The sequence below is a fragment of the Oryzias latipes genome, chromosome 6 (genome assembly GCF_053564925.1).
Source record: "Oryzias latipes strain Hd-rR chromosome 6, Olatipes_Hd-rR_3.1".
Classification (NCBI taxonomy): domain Eukaryota; kingdom Metazoa; phylum Chordata; class Actinopteri; order Beloniformes; family Adrianichthyidae; genus Oryzias; species Oryzias latipes.
The window spans coordinates 27,607,123-27,623,409 of NC_136242.1; the positions used below are offsets into that span (position 1 = coordinate 27,607,123).

A 16,287-nucleotide genomic window follows, 5' to 3' on the forward strand; every position below is an offset into this window, starting at 1 on the left:
GTTTGATTGATTGATTGATTGATTGATTGATTGATTGATTGATTGTTTGATTGATTGATTGATTGATTGATTGATTGATTGATTGATTGATTGATTGATTGATTGATTGATTGATTGATTGATTGATTGATTGATTGAAGTGTCTCAGATGCAGCTCTGAGGTGTCCACGGCCTTTTTAGATCTTTGAAAGGTCTGAACTTTGGGATAAACTGACTGGATCCACTTTAAGTTTATTTATATTTTGCCTGGAATGATGATAAGTTCATCATTAACAACATCTGTTTAGTATTAACCTACTCTAATCCAGCAGAACCGGCAAATATGTACTGAGTCTCTCCACTCGAAATGTCTTCTTAGTCTCTTTGGGTGCAGGAAGTGGTGATTAGGGTGTAGGGGGTCGAAACCACAGGCATATAAGAAACAAGCCTGGGGAGGTATTCCCATTTCTCCACAACAACAAAAAAAGAAAAAGTGGGGAAAAAAATAGTTGGATGGAAGGGGAGATGTGTCCAACTAGACAACAATGTAGGGGTGCACAGGAAGCTGTAGAAGTGTTCTTCAGAATAAAATCGTTTCTGTTACTGCTCAGTATTATTTGATTTCACAGCAGACAAACGGCAAACATAGTAATTGTGGATTTATATTCCAATAAAACAGAACTGAAACTTAATTTTTGCTGCTGGAACACTTTTTTTTTTTTGCATATTTGGATGAAAAAGCTCTTTTTAACTAAATATTTCTTGTCAGGATTTCTGCCCCTTTAAATTTGTGAAATGGCAACGCTCAAAACGCTGTTATCTGTTGTGTTTAGTTTTTGTCACATATGGTTTAATTTGGAAACAATTTTTGATTATCCTTGCTGTAATAAGTCCAACCTTAGAGGAAAATGTTAATATGTAGTATGTGGATATGTGTGGGTCTGTGTAGATATGTATGAAGGTTTGTGAAATGAATGATTATTTATGTGCTATTTTGTGTTCATGCAGAGGCTTGAGTGAGTGGATATGAGTGCATAGACACACAATTCAGCCCTTTGGTATTTGTTTGCATGTTTTTAGTAGTATTGGTAAGCAAAAAGTGACTTTTGCTGTGTGCATTAATTTATCCACCATCCTTTTATCCCCCCCCCCCCCCACTTCCCAAACAACCTCGTTGACTCTCCCCTTTTCTTCCATCCAATCTGAAACTTGAGACGAATACAGTACACAAAACAATAAAATAATTCATAAAAATGAAGTGTATCTTTGGGGGGGAAAAGGGGGTTCTTGTAAACACACACATTGTGCAACTAAATTAAATATAACTTCTTTTGTTACAATGAAATCAGTCCAGCATGTGAGGCTCACCGTTTAGAATCTGCACGGGACATTTGGGGAGGGGAATTTTTTATTTTATCTTAACTAAAAAAAAAAATAAAAAAAATATTGCTGCCTTTTATTTTGAAAACACTGACCGGAACTGGCAGAGGGAAGGTGGTCCTCCGTGTAGAAAAGTCCCGTCGCTCCCCGTCGGGAACAAAGTTCGTGAGTTTTTCTTCACTTTAGTCACTTTGAAACGCGACCGAAACCAAACCAGCACTTTGGAAGTAACTTGGAAAAGGCGGCGGCAGCGTGAGAGCGGGATTCGTTTCGTATGTCGGAAGGAGGGGAGCTGGGAAAGTGTGGGGTGAAAATGGAGAGCCCAGCTGAGTGAGAGTGGGGTGAGGAGGCCGGCTTTGGCAGGAGCAGGGAGTCCTGCCCTGCCGCTAACAGGCTAGCTAGCTGCTCCCACACTCCTCCGCCTGTGTGAGTACAAAACTATTGACGTAGTTTTTGTGCTTTAGTCCTTAAAAGTTGATCAGAACTGTAGATAGATTAGCTTCAGACGAGTAATATTATTATTATTATTATTATTATTATTATTATTATTATTATTATTACTAATAAAGCTGTAACATGACCCGGTCCTAACTTAAAAGCTAAGAAATTCATAAAGATTTCTACCTTTACATCAAAGATTAGCAATCTTTGTTGTTTGTGTGTTAAAATGTGTTTTATTTTTGTTTACAAGAAATCAAACCCAAAACTTATTTGTATTTCTGTTTATCAAATGTTATATGTGTAGTTTATGATACACAACCGTCCTCAACGTTAAAATATCACAAATATGTTAATTTAGTTTCTATTCCACTTTTTTTATAGTTATAATTTAGGCTTGTTGTAGAATAAAAATTTTGGCAAATATTTTTAAATTTGTAAAAAAAAGTTATACTCTCTGGGGAAGTGCTGCACGATAAGAGGAAAACGATATTAGTGAGCAAAATATCATTGGCATGATGATATGACTTGCGATACAAAAAGCAGAACAACTAATAATTTACTTCAATTTCACTGCCACAGATTTATTTTAATAAAAGTCAACATAACTTGAATTCTCACACTCCGGTCGTCTTTCTTTTAATTAAGATTATGCCGTTTTTAGCCAAGTTCAAGGACAAAGTTTCTGCAGAGTGGCAGAAGTTTCTTAGAAATTCACGTCTGACGTGTGGGTGAGACAGTTGGTGCCCTCATTTCACAGTCCTCCCTTTGTTTACACTCTCTCCTGCTAGCTTACAGCCCCTCACAACCCCAACCTGTAACAAAAATGGTGAGGAATATCGGAGTTAACCAGCCGTACAGCTTAAAGATAGATGCCAGCTGGAATGAGGAAAACAAAAAGACCTGCATGGATCTAGTCGTCCAATAGTGGCTGCATCAGAATGGAGCAGAGCAGGGAACTTGTTGCCTGCTGACTGTAGTACCTACGTCACAGCTACAGGCTTTTCAAACTTTTATCTGCTCCACAATTTGAATACAGAAATACTCAGAAATGCAGTTTTAAGCTTAATTGTTTTTTTTGTTTTTTTATATAAATGTCCTCCATCATCAGAAAAATGCCACGAAAACATGTTCAAAACACACACAAAATAAAAATTTTCATCAGAGTGGGTCTTTCAATACTTCATGCTGCCATAAGCTTGTTTTAGCATGTGTGCAAAAATTTAAGGTAACCATTTATCGCAATTTACGCCATCTTTTGCAGAACACACATTACACCGGCTGATATGTTTTGATGACTAGCTAGATAAACTAGCGATTTATGGTTTAAGCCTATTCTGGGGTTATGTTTCTATTTTAGGGCTGGACTTTAAATCTGGAGATAAGAATTTATTTTTTAAATTGGTGACTTTGAGCTGATGTAATTGTCATCGAGAACTTTGAAATGGAAAACAGGATTTCTGCATCTCCTGGTCTGTGTGAACTACAACTATGAACAAGAGCATTTTTTTTTCCAGATTAAGTCTTTAGAGTGTTGACCTTTCTGTGCATTTCTCTGGAAACATTTTAAGTTAACATCCAAATAAGCCACGTTTGCAGAAATGTGAAGTTTTTTGCTTAAGAAAATGTTTCATTCATGCAAAAATATTTCACTTAAGTTACATTTTCTTGTGCAATCTATAAAGTGGAGCTTGTTTTATCAGACAAAGGGCAACAGGCTTCTCTCTGTTTAAAGAATTGAATGCGATAGTCTCTAAACACCTAAGCTAGTTTTGTGTTTGCATCCATATTTCATAAGTTGTTTAAGTCTAATTTGGACTGACAGTTTCAGAAACGGTGAAAATGGTTGAATTCCCTTGCACAGCAAATAAAATGAAATGCGGTTAAGAAAGTGACTATTGGCACAGAGTTTTCCAAATATGTGCTGAACTGTTTTCTTGGCCGCACGGACCCAGAGGAAGAGTTGAGTTAAGGATTACTGGTTACGGTCAGGCTGCGTTCACACCGAACGGGATTTGTGCAGTAGAGGCGGCTAGTTTAAATGTTAAGTCTACGTGACAAACATGATATGAGGTCCAGCGGTGCGATTTGAGTGACTGGTAGTGCGATTTGAACAATGAGGCGATTTGGTATCAGTCTGAACCGTCTAAACCAAATCGCCCAGTATCCTTCCCGGCTACGATTGGGCGAATGGAAGCCGGCCTGCCTATTGAACTTTATTATATTTTTCTTATTTTTATCGAGGCAATGATAAAAAAGGTCCCCTGGTTTTATTCTTGTCTTCATTTTTACCCTCTCTGGTTAATTTGGGGACAGGAAGCCTTCAAACTATGTCAGATGCGGAGAACACATTTGGGTTTTTACCCTTAAGTTTAATTTTAAATACGTGCGACCAACAACAAAATCCAGCCTTGGTCATACTTAAAATGCTGTGGACGACGCAACAAGTTGCCATCTTCTCTTCTCTCACACCTGAGCTTGTGAACGCTGGACGGGGCGGATCGGGGCGGATCAGGGCGCTTGTGCAATGCGCATGTGCTACTGGGCCGTTGTGACATCACAACAGCTCATTAATTCAAACCAAGCGTGTTTTAGACAGTTTGATTGACAGTACAGTGATCCCTTGCTATATCACGGTTTACTTTTCACGGTTTTGCTACTTCACGGATTTGGATTGTGCATTGTGTTTTGCATTCTGATTGGCTAAAAAGTCACTCGGCGAGTAGCTCAAGAATGGGACCCTTTGATGAGCCGTTCATTACAGTTCTCCAACATAATCGATAGGGGCATGTCGGTGTAAGAGGGTCTTTAGCAAAGAAGAAAAAAGAGCGACAACAACTGCCTATCACTATGTTCCTCTCCCGAACAAACACACCTGCAGCTGCACCGCGGGCTTCAGAAGGAAAAAACGCTGCACAGGATGCAGCGGCTCAGTATGAAGAGCAGTGAAAAAGAAGACCGGTGTCACTATCTGTCCCACTGTACTTTTTTATTTTTTTCATAATCATTTTACATTTTCCTCCGTTTAATCCACTCGGGTCGCGGTGGGCGGGGCTAATCTCCGCAATTTAAAGCCTTCTGTTCTTATCGATGATTGAAATTATTATTTGACAGCACACTACAGAAGTTATTTGTTGAAAAACGTTTCTAAAGTACTTTTATTTGTTAAAAAAAACAATTGATTTAGCCTGTTAAATGGTTTGTTCTTTCTTTTCAATGTATAATAGTGAATTTCATTGTATAATAATTGTAAAAAAATAAAGGTTTCTACTTCACGGGTTTTGCTTATCACGGGTTCTATTTGGAACGTAACCCCTGCGATAATCAAGGGATCACTGTATACGGTTTGATTGACAGCGATTTAAAAGGAGAAATACGCAGACATGAAACAATTTGTTTTTATTGCATTTGTTCTCACGTACATGTCAAAAACTTGATCTTCATCGGAGGGGGAATTTAAGCCTTGTGCTATCTTAGATGACCCCGCCCTTACTTTGACGTGTTCTCCCTACCATGACAAAGTTGGAAAGATTTCATGTCATCCATGGACACCAGTGAAGATCACAAATCATTGAAGAAAAAAAGTTCAGAGCACTGTCTAGTGGGTCTAGATGAACCAACTCCCAACGTTAAGGTGCCCAGGATAGCACAAGGGTTAAGGAAGCTGTTATGTTTATTGCCCTCTGTTGACCAAACATAGTATTGCAGTGCAATTCGCATTTTTTTTTTAAATACCTGGTCAATGTTTTCCACTAGAGCTTGATTACTTTAAAACAAACTATTTTTGTTGCATGTTCAGCACTGCTGTGAGCAGCCATGTTGTGGATATGATGGGAAGAAATGTACAAGGAGCTCCTTTATTATGCTTATACATTGTTATTTTGTTAGTCTATCTGAACTGTCATTGCTTAAAGATGGAGGACGATATGTTCTCTTCTTGTGTGTTTTTTCTCTGCTGTTTGTTATTCTGCAACAGAAGAAATTGCCTAAAAAGTGTTGTCTGACTGCTGTTTTCCCCTGAACTTGTGTTTACATTTGATTTTTCTGTTTCAAGGTTTTCCAGACTGCGATCTCCGGGGAAGCTGCTCCTTCCAAGCCGCTGTGAAGATCGCAGATTCTCCCACCATCCGCACTTGTGTTTGGGATGGAAGTTCTGCACATTTCCTAGAACAGAAGATTTTTTTTTTAAAAAAAAAGAAGCCTAATGTCTACCATGAAACGTCAGGATTGAAGAACTTTGTGATGTCAAGATCTGTACAAACTGTGCTCGAGCAGTTTTGTTCGCATTGATTCTTCAAGGAGGTTGAGTTATCTGGTTATCGGATTGGAGCCAGAATGAAACCAGAACTCCTGTGAGCGCAGAATGGATTCATGAACTTGTGGGAGAGGTGTGCTCCCGTTGATGCCCGCCCTCTGGGACTTGCACGGGGGTCTTGTCAACTTTCTTCATGAACTTCTGCCCCAGTGTGGGCACAGCCCGGATGCGAGATGTCCGGAGTGTGTTGAATCAGCTGTTGCGGTGATGAAGCAGACATTTTGGTGGCCCGTGTGCCTGGCTGGGCAGAGGTGCGAGGTGATGTGATGGGGTGCCGGAACAGCAAGGTCCTCCCCGAGCCTCCAGGGGACGTTCAGCTGGACCTGGTCAAAAAGGTAGGCATTGGGTTTTCTTTTACAAGCAATTCTTCTAATGATGGAGGAAAAAGTGCAGAAGGATTATCTGTGAAAGCGTTCAACTGGTTAAATAATAAAAACAAAAAATTAGGATTAACTGCAGTTTGTTTCTTTCCACAATAAAGAGCTGTTAAGATAAACCTGATAAGAGTGGAATTTATTTTAATGGTAAAAACGAATTAACTGCATAATGCTGAAAATATTCCAAACAATAAATGTTAACTTGTAAATCCTAAGTAAATACAGAGCATACATAATGTTTTGTGATTCTAAACGATGCTATATATTTTTTTTTTAAATATGAACTGTACAGAACAGTTTGATCAAGCAATAAAATAAATGTGAAAATCCATGAAAGAAATTAAACAAAAGTTTTCAAATATGATAAATTCTTAACTAGCTGGAAGATGGTTTAGAAATGTGGAAAATAAGTTGACTAATACTAATTATTAGGAAAAACAACTTGGCACCTGTGTGAAATTATGAATCGATATATAGATGACGATTGTGTGAGACAGTGATGTTTATAAATGCCTAAAGCCGCACTCTGATCTTCTTTTGATCTATTTTATTTTAAAACGTTCTTAGTGGTCTTTTCGTTTTGATTTTTAACTCAAATCAAACAATCTTCTCTCGTTTTCTAGGGCATAGTTTCTGCAGAGCGGCAGGAGTTCATTACAAATTTCCCTCTGAATTATGGGCAAAACTGTAATAGTGGAACAACCCCGCCCCCCTTCTTGTTAGCTTAAACTGAACCCTCTGTTTGCGCACTGTCCCGCTAGTTTACAGCCCCTCACCTCCCCAATCTAACACTACCGATGCAAGAAACAAAATGGTGAGCAATATTGGAGCCAGATTCCAGCTCAGACGAGGAAAAAAAAGAAGTTCATGGATCTATTTGTCTACAAGCATCAGAATGGAGCAGAGCAGGGAGCTTGTGGCGTATTTTCTACGTCACAGTTATTTTTCAAACTGAATTTTTTTTTGTTTTCTCCTGATTCACAACCATTTGATGAAAGAATTACTCAGAAATGCAAATTGAAGCTTATTTTTCTTTACATTTGTCTTCCATCATTAAAAAATGCCACAAGTGTGCCACAAGAAAATGTTCAATACACCATTTTTGACAGAGTTGGTCTTTAAACGAAATGAAATAATAGAAATGCTATGATCTGGTTTAATGCTTAATGTGTCGAAGAAACCCAATTATTTTTCCCATAAATACGAATTAACTGAATTTGTGTCAAATAAACAACAAATAACAAAAATCCGAGCTCATTTCCTGAGGACTCCATCCTTACGCGATGAGGATGAAAACTCAGGACAACAGATGATGGAGGTTCTTACTGAAAGTCCTGAGTTCCATTGGAAGATTTAAATGTTGTCCTTCCTCTCCCTCTTGTGGGTTTGCTCCTGTGGTTTCAGGTGGACCCTGTCCAGCCCCCTCACACTGACATCTATAGGCACTTCATACGAGGTGACGGCACAGCCAGCAAGATGGGTGCAACCGGCGGAGCGGCAGGTGACAAGTCAGACTGCACCATCGCGAGTCGAGTCAAAGCAACCACGCCCACCGCTTCAGCCCTGCCCGCCAAAGACCCGTCTGAAGTGCCGGATCCGCAGAGGAAGAAGGTGGCGAAGTACCGAGCAAAGTTCGACCCCCGGGTCACGGCAAAGTACGACATCAAGGCCCTGATCGGGCGCGGAAGTTTCAGCCGCGTGGTCCGCGTGGAGCACAAGAGCACGCGGCAGCCGTACGCCATCAAGATGATCGAGACGCGTTACCGGGAGGGGCGTGAAGTGTGCGAGTCCGAGCTGTGCGTCCTGCGTCGAGTCCGTCACACGAACATAATCCAGCTGATGGAGGTGTTTGAGACGGCGGAGCGGGTCTACATGGTGATGGAGCTGGCCACGGGGGGAGAGCTGTTCGACCGCATCATCGCTCGCGGCTCCTTCACGGAGCGGGACGCCACGCGGGTCCTGACGATGGTGCTGGATGGCGTCAAGTATCTCCACACTTTGGGGATCACTCATCGAGACCTGAAGCCGGAGAACCTGCTGTACTACCACCCCGGCGCCGACTCCAAGATCATCATCACCGACTTTGGGCTGGCCAGCAGCAGGAAGAAGGGAGACGAATGCCTGATGAAGACCACGTGTGGCACTCCTGAGTACATTGCCCCTGAGATCTTGGTGAGGAAGCCCTATACAAACGCGGTGGATATGTGGGCTCTGGGCGTGATTTCCTACATCCTGCTGAGCGGCACCATGCCCTTCGAGGACGAGAACCGCATGAGGCTCTACTGGCAGATCCTGAAGGGGAAGTGCAGCTTCTCTGGAGAGGTGAGCAGAAACATGCATATCTTCATATTTGGAGAAGTTTTTTTTTAAGAACCAAAACCTTGTGAACCCTTTTTTTTTAATAAACTCTTTTCTTTTTGAAAAAGTTCCCCACACTGCAGCAGACACACATTTGTCTGCAAACTTTAGGTTATTGTTTGCACAAACACGCAGCTGCTGGAGTGCCAATAACAGTTTGCTGGTTTTGTAATAAGTAATCCAAAGTTGCTCAGCCATCAACGTTTTCTAGGCTGTGGTCCAAACTCTCCAGGCTGACAGGTAAGATAAAGTCCGAGCTGAAACTTTGAGTAAGTGGGATTGTTTCCAGAAAGCTGCGGTTTTCGCTGAGCTTTGCAAAGAGGGAAGCTGGGCCAACACGAAATCCTGTCTCTGAAACAGTTTTTCCATAGTGATGCTGTGTGTTTTACACCGAAAACTGATTTTTAATGGAAAAAACATCATCCCCAACATTTAAGTTCATTGCAGCTTTAATGAAAAGTTTTTAAAACAGGGTTTTTTGTGATTTTTTTTAATTATTTTTTTTTTTTTTATTCCCTAGTTCTTAATTAGATTTTCGTCAAATTGACTTGAAAAAAATATGTAATGATTTCAGCTAAACAGGTAAAACTTTTTAAACAAAATATTAATTTATTCAATTAAAAGAAAAATAAAAAAAAATAACTGCAAAGAAAATGTATTTAGATAATAAAGATTTTTTTTGCCCTTGTAAACATCAGTAGTAGACCATCTATGATGGTAGTAATGCATACTTTATAATTAACATAATACTAGTAATAATGTGTAATTTATTTCAAAACGTTTTTGCATTCAACCCCTTAAAATGGACACAATTCAAATTGTCGCCAGATTAAATTATTTTAATAGAAACTCTGTGGCTTTTAAAGCTTTTATGATGTCTCCATGGCAACCGTACAACTTTTCTGTGAATGGAGCTTAAAAAAGGACACATTTGGATACAACTTAAAAACTTACTACTCTAATGTTTAAGTCATTTTTATGAAATCATTCTACTGCCTTTAAATGTTTACATTCACCCATCCAAAAGGAGTAAATCGTCAGAATCTGTTATTAAGTCGACTACATCCATAAACATACACCTGTAAAGTTCTAGAAAAGCTCATTTCTCTCAAACTTGGTCTTTTTTTTTAAATCCTTGAGTCTTATGTCTGATTAATACTCCACTGCTTTACCAACTTCAACACTACCAATCATATTTACACTGTAATGTGTCAGTAAACATATTTACAGAGTAATAGCAACTAGAGTGCACAATTCTTGCTTTAAAAACCTTGAATTGACTTGTGGGGAGAGTGAATCATTGCATGTGTCCTGCATCCTTTTGCATATTAAAAGTGTCAAACATGTGTGTCACAATAAACTTAATCCATCTAATATTGTTTTATTACAGTACACCAAGCTTCGCATAAGCTAACTGAAAGGTTTCTATTCATTACTTGTTTATTAGCAATTAAAAAAAAAGAGTTTTTCAATTTTTATTTATTTATTTTTTTGTTCTTGTTTTGTGATAAACAAATCATACATTGAACCGGAAATAAAACCGTGACCCAAAAATCTAAATGAGGAAGGTGAATCGTTGCATTCTTAATATCAACCTGTGACGTCACAAAACTCACAGAATGAGAACTTTATTTCACAAAGGTTGGAGTTATTTGATGTGAGAATTTGAAACTGTTTCCTTTTTCTGCTTGTATTATCTCCCCATTAATTCCTGGTTCAGGGTGCAGGGGAATCCGCTTTGCTCGGCACACTGCGTTCGTTCACTCGGGAGTGAAAAAGGAATATTTTTTAATTAAAGAGCGGTTTCATGAGTCAGCGGTTCACCTACCTGACCTCCTGCTCGGTGCTGCTTCAGGGAGAGACGCGGCGTTCTCCTCCTCCTTTCAAACCAGTCATGGACCGTTAACTTTCAGAAAGGAATTCAGATTTCCCTGTTACTGCTCTGATTTTACGGCCTATTATGACACACATTTGCAGAATGTTTTATATGTTTCTTTGTCTTTACTATCTTAAATATCAGTTCTGGGTCTTTAGAGGAATTTGTACCAAACTAAATGTGAAAAAAAAAAACCAACACCACATGAATTATGTTTTTTAATCAATTCTTGCGAGCAAAAAGCAATAAACGCTGAATTCTGCTTTGTTGGAGCGGCGGGTCTGCGCGTGCCTCCCTCAGGGATACAAGTCCTAACATCTGGCGTGAATACTTTTCTCGTTTAGCCCAGGAGATAGTCATAGCCCAGCTTCTGCCAAAAATCTGTTTTATGTGGGTCGTGCATCTTTTGGCATTTTTTCAGGTGAATCACTTGGTGTGAAAGAAGAATTAAAACACATCTGGCTGGAGAGCAGGACAGCAGACTGTGTGCATGTGTACAAAAAAAATGGCCTGCAGCAGCATTATTTCTATCTTGTCTAAGCAGGAGGCGTAGTTTGACCCACTGAGAGATGCTTTGCTGAAAAGACAACACAGAAAGTCAGCAGCAGTTTGAGAAAACTGTTGCCTAAAATTTTATAAAAATTTGGTTCAATGAAGTGATCTCAAAAGACTGCAGGAGAAATTAAAATGTTTCCAAACAAAAACACAAAAATTATGAAATGTTAGAAGACTTTGATAGTTTGCTCCACACTTTGTTTTGCTGCCCCCTTGTGGTTTAAGGAGGAAGTGGAGGAAAACTTCTGGAATTTCTGCACTTTTTCTCTTAGTTGGAGTGTTAGTTTATGGATTTGATGTGGATTTAATTTTTACTAGTGGTTATTTTTGTTGCTTTTTGGTCTTTTTTTACATTACTTGTTTATTGTGGACAAAATAAACAAGGATTGAGACAGTTGGACTTAAATATGTTCTTTTAGGAGCAGGTTTATTTAAAATGAGAACAAACCTACACTATGAAGGCACAAAACTATATTTCTATCGGGTGTTGAGTGAATTTTTTTTTTAATTTTTCAATTTATTTCCTCAAATAAATCCTCAAATTTAATCCTCTAAAATTTCTAATTTAAAACCCAGATTAAAGTTCCCCTCCGAACATCTTTGATCTATTTTCAAAGCGTTCCCAGTGTTCTATTAAACAGGATTATGTCGTTTTTAGCCAAACCTTTGTTGTTTTCTAGGACATTGTTTCTTCAGAGCGCAGGGGTTTATTAGAAATTTGCCTCCTAATTGTGGGCGGGACTATTTGCAACCCCGCCCCCTTTCTCCTCCCTGGTGCTGAGAGCTTATAGCAGGGAGTTTGTGGCCCACCCAGTGTGTGTTCTACATAACAACTGGGCTCTTTTTCAAACTGCACTTGTTTTCATCTTTACCTGATTCCCAACAATTTGAATAAAAAATGTAAAAAAAATAAAATAAAACACCATTTGTATTGGAGTTGGTCTTTAAATTAGATTGAGTGAAATCTATTTCAGAATCAGAATCAGCTATTTTGGTTGGGTGTCTTATGCTCTCATGTGCACGGAGCCCGGGATCTGACATGGTAAAATAAATAAATAAAGCGTTCCCACAAAATAATATTTCGTTCCCTCGGAATTATTAGTGCGTGGGAACGAAATAATACTCTGATATACATGTATCCTGTTGTCTTTGAATGCACCACAGCTACAGGGACAGGGTGATTGGTCGAGATGCATTATCCTGAATAGTCCTGAATATTACTATTCCTATTCGACCCTAAACTACAATATCTGCTGTCTGTCTGTCTACCGGCCAGCCAGCTGCCCGAATGCCGGCATGACAAGCAAAAGAGCTCCGCGGCGGACCTCAGCTAGTAGCTCATAGCTCGAGTGAGCTAGTATGTCGGGAGCATCGCTGCGGTATGGGGAAGAAGCAAGCTGGGGCATCCTAAATGTTATGACATTTTTCTTATTGTCATCGAGATAATTATAATAGATCATTCTTGATTTTTATTTTTTCCCCCTTGAACGAATGTGGGTGATAGAGACACGGAAGTAGCGGCGGAAAAGCGGCTCTTGTGGCAGGACGGAGACCGTACCGGAATGTGAATGAACGCAGACATGGAGACATGATTACCGATGCTTTTGGAGAGCTTTTTAAAATAAATAAATCTGATCTCTAAACATCCTCAGGTTCTTCCATGCAATGTAATGAGACACACAGACAGAAATATGAAGGTATTTGCTAACATCCGTGTTTATGAATGACCGATCACGTGAATAATTATTACGTTCGCACTAATTAATTATTCTGAGGGAACGGAATATTTATTATTTTACCCGTGTCAGTTCCCGGGCTCAGTACAAACAGTATGTCCAAACAGTAATGAAATAAAATAAAAAAATGTGAAGATAAAGTTAAGTACAACAGTTCTCATGTTATGTTCCATTCTCTGTGACTGGTCATGAGTTCATCGGAGTGACAGCTGACTTTGTGGAGGGTGGGTTTGGGTCTCAGATTCAGGTTTCAGTTTTGGGACATAGGTCTGAAAGGAGGAGGCTGAAAAGATTGTGTCCGGGATAAGAGGGTCTGGAGAGATTCTGCCCTGACCCCGGACCGGTACAGGTCCTGAATGGAGGGAAGGTTGGAACCGATAATCCTCTCGGCAGATCAGCTGGTTCTCTGCAGTCCGTCGCTGTCGTGTCTGGTTGCAGATCCAAACCAGACCGTGTTATATGCGATAGATCTGGTCTTAAGGGAGCAATAGTTTTAAACTTAGGGTTTATAAGAAAACATTTTCCTTATGTTCCAAACAAGAAGTTATGCAGGCTGATGGATCAAACTCCTAACCCGTGTGTCTGTCTCCTCTCGCAGCCGTGGCCCAACGTGTCCAACCTGGCCAAAGACTTTGTGGAGCGAATTCTCACGGTGGAGCCAAGCCAGCGGATGACGGCCAGTCAGGCCCTCAAGCACCCCTGGATTGTCACCATGGCGGCCGCCTCCTCCATGAAGAACCTGCAGCGCTGCATCTCTGAGAACCTCCTGAAGCGCGCCTCCTCACGTTGCCACAGCACTAAGTCCGCTCAGTCCACGCGCTCCAGCCGCTCCACCAAGTCCAACAAAGCCCGCAGGGTCCGGGAGAAGGAGCTGCGCGAGCTGAACCGCCGCTACCAGCAGCAGTACAACGGCTAAGGCGCCTCCAGGACGCTGCGGCTCCAGGACGCTCACTCGGAGCTTCATAAACGAGGCTCGGTTCAAAACTGCAGAAGCTGAAAGAGACGAACACCGACTTCATCATCTCTCCATCCGTTCCTTCATTTCTCTTCCACTCCATTTTTTTCCAGTCACCACCTATTTATTTATTTTTGTGGAGATGATCCATGCAGAGGTTACTGGATGCTGACCTGGCAAGTCTGTTGAACAGAAAAACAAAACTGTCCTCTCTGATTCCAAAGTGCTGTGAATTTTTCTGACTTTACAGATGTGTCCAGATCTCCTCTTGTAATGCTGAAGGTTCCCAAACAGGAAGGCCTCCTCTCTGCTTTTCTGCTTCATGTTTTTAATGAATTGAAGACCCCAGCCAACAGTTAATATTGTTCATAAATTGAGTTGATGGAACACAAACAGGCAGATGTTCTGCTCCGGTCGCACCAGCTTTAAGTTTAGAAGGTCAAACTCTAATATAGAAATTAAAGGTTGCATTAAAAAAAAAACTTAAATGATTTATCCTTCTGTGGCCAGCAGGGGGAGACCTCTGATCAAAGGAAAAAAAACAAAAAGCTTTTGGGACTAGTTATTACTGGAATTAAAGGCAACAGTGATTTTTTTTAAATAGTCTATGTTTACAATAAGCTTGTGCCATTTAAGTTACCTTTTTTTGTTTGTGTATCTGCTCTGTTTACCAGTATTCGGGGCCACCACAAAAGAAAATAAATATATGAGAAAAAAGTCATGAAATTATCAGAAAAAAGTCAACATATTGCAAGATTTAAATTGCAGATTTATGATTTCAAAAGTACTAATGTTACATGAAAAAGCCTTGCTTATATTTTTGAAAATAAAGTAATAATTTCATGAAAATAGAGATGTACATTTGCAAGATTTGGTGATTCTTGAGTCATGTGAGGTGCATTCGGTTCCTCTGACTTGTCTGTAATTTAAATTAAACAGATAATGTTTGATTATCTTTATTAAAACACATCAAAAGCTCTATAAAATTTTTGTTTTGAAAAAGCATGATTGTTTCCTTGCATAATTATGACTTTTTGAAGCATAATCTTAGGACTTAACTCATATTTTAAACTGTTTTTTTCATAATTGTTTGACTTTGTTCTCATATATTTTATATATAATATGAATTTATTGTTTTGTTTTTTGTGTGTTTTAACCTTATCTAGTTATTTTTCAAATTGTATGTATATATATATTATTATTATCAGTTCAACAAGTAAACCAGCCGAGTTTATTTTAAATTTACATTAATTTTTCTAAATGATACTGTACAATTAAATAATTAAGTGTTTAATAATGTTGATGGTACTTAGAGCAACAGCTGTGTCTCCAGAGGCCGACCTAAAGCAGATGATTTCACATCTGCTGATCAATATTTCTTATCGGTCTTATTCATTTAAGACAAAGTTCAGCTTTCATCTGTCGTGTCCAATCATGGAAGTGTAACGGTAACATGTCATTAAAATAGATGTGTGAAAAGCTGGTGCAGCCGAACACAGCAGAACACCTGCAGCCGTCATGGAGAGCCGGGCAGAGAAGATGCTGGAGGAGCAGCAGCAACGATGAAGATGTGTGAATTTGTGAATGAAGTAACGAACTTTGTTTGGGATGGTTTCTCTTCCATAAATGAAGGTTTTTGACCAAGTCATTTCCTCAAACGTTGCACAACTTTAAAAACCTTTTTCTTTTTCAAAGCACTTCATGTAAAGAGTTTTAAAGGTTTTTCTTTCTTCATTTGACTTTCGGTTTATTTTAATCCAGAAGACTGGACTTTTTGTGTTTCAACCTTAGGATGCTGCTGTGATGCATTTCAGAGCTGGAAAGTTTTCCGTTGTTTTAGGAACTTTCTGGCGCACTGGAAGCTAATTTGAAGCCATGTCAGCTGACCTCAGTTTTGTTTATTGCAGCGTTTAAAGGATTGTATTCCCTCGTCCTGCTACTCTCTATGGTTTTCTTTCTCATGAGCGTTTTCAGAAAGTATCAAAGTGATGATTTGCATTTGAGGTGGGTCTGTTTGTGAGCAGCAGCTTAGTGAAACCCTGCTATCCACAATGACCTACAAATGTCAGATGAACCGCAGAACTTCTGCACATTTTAAGTGTTTTTTTGTATTTGTTTCTGTGATTTTTACATTCATGCTGTTTTAAATGAAGTAGCCTTTTCAACACTGTTAGCTGAAAATGTTTTGTGCCTCAAAGGAAGGTTAACTCCTTGATTCTTCTATTAATAACTCCTTTTTTATGTTTTTAAACGGTGAGTTTGTGTGCTAATAAAGCCCTCGAACCTGAACCTAAAGCTCGGTCTGTCTTTTCCTTCCA

The 16,287-nt window shown here is 39.4% G+C and overlaps 1 protein-coding gene across 2 annotated transcripts; it reads left to right on the plus strand.

Annotated features, from left to right (window-relative positions):
* The first annotated feature begins 1,458 nt into the window (after nucleotides 1-1,458).
* pskh1 (protein serine kinase H1) lies at nucleotides 1,459-16,258 on the plus strand. Of its 2 annotated transcripts, none has more exons than XM_011476346.3 (4): nucleotides 1,459-1,785; nucleotides 5,852-6,447; nucleotides 7,894-8,811; nucleotides 13,613-16,258. In XM_011476346.3, exons 2-4 carry the CDS (start codon nucleotides 6,379-6,381, stop codon nucleotides 13,928-13,930), a joined length of 1,305 nt encoding a protein of 434 aa, XP_011474648.1. In that variant the 5' UTR covers nucleotides 1,459-1,785; nucleotides 5,852-6,378; the 3' UTR covers nucleotides 13,931-16,258. The 2 variants fall into 2 exon arrangements, with proteins under 2 accessions (XP_011474648.1, XP_020559820.1); XM_020704161.3 differs by having other exon boundaries at nucleotides 1,466-1,520.
* Nucleotides 16,259-16,287: the final 29 nt, after the last annotated feature.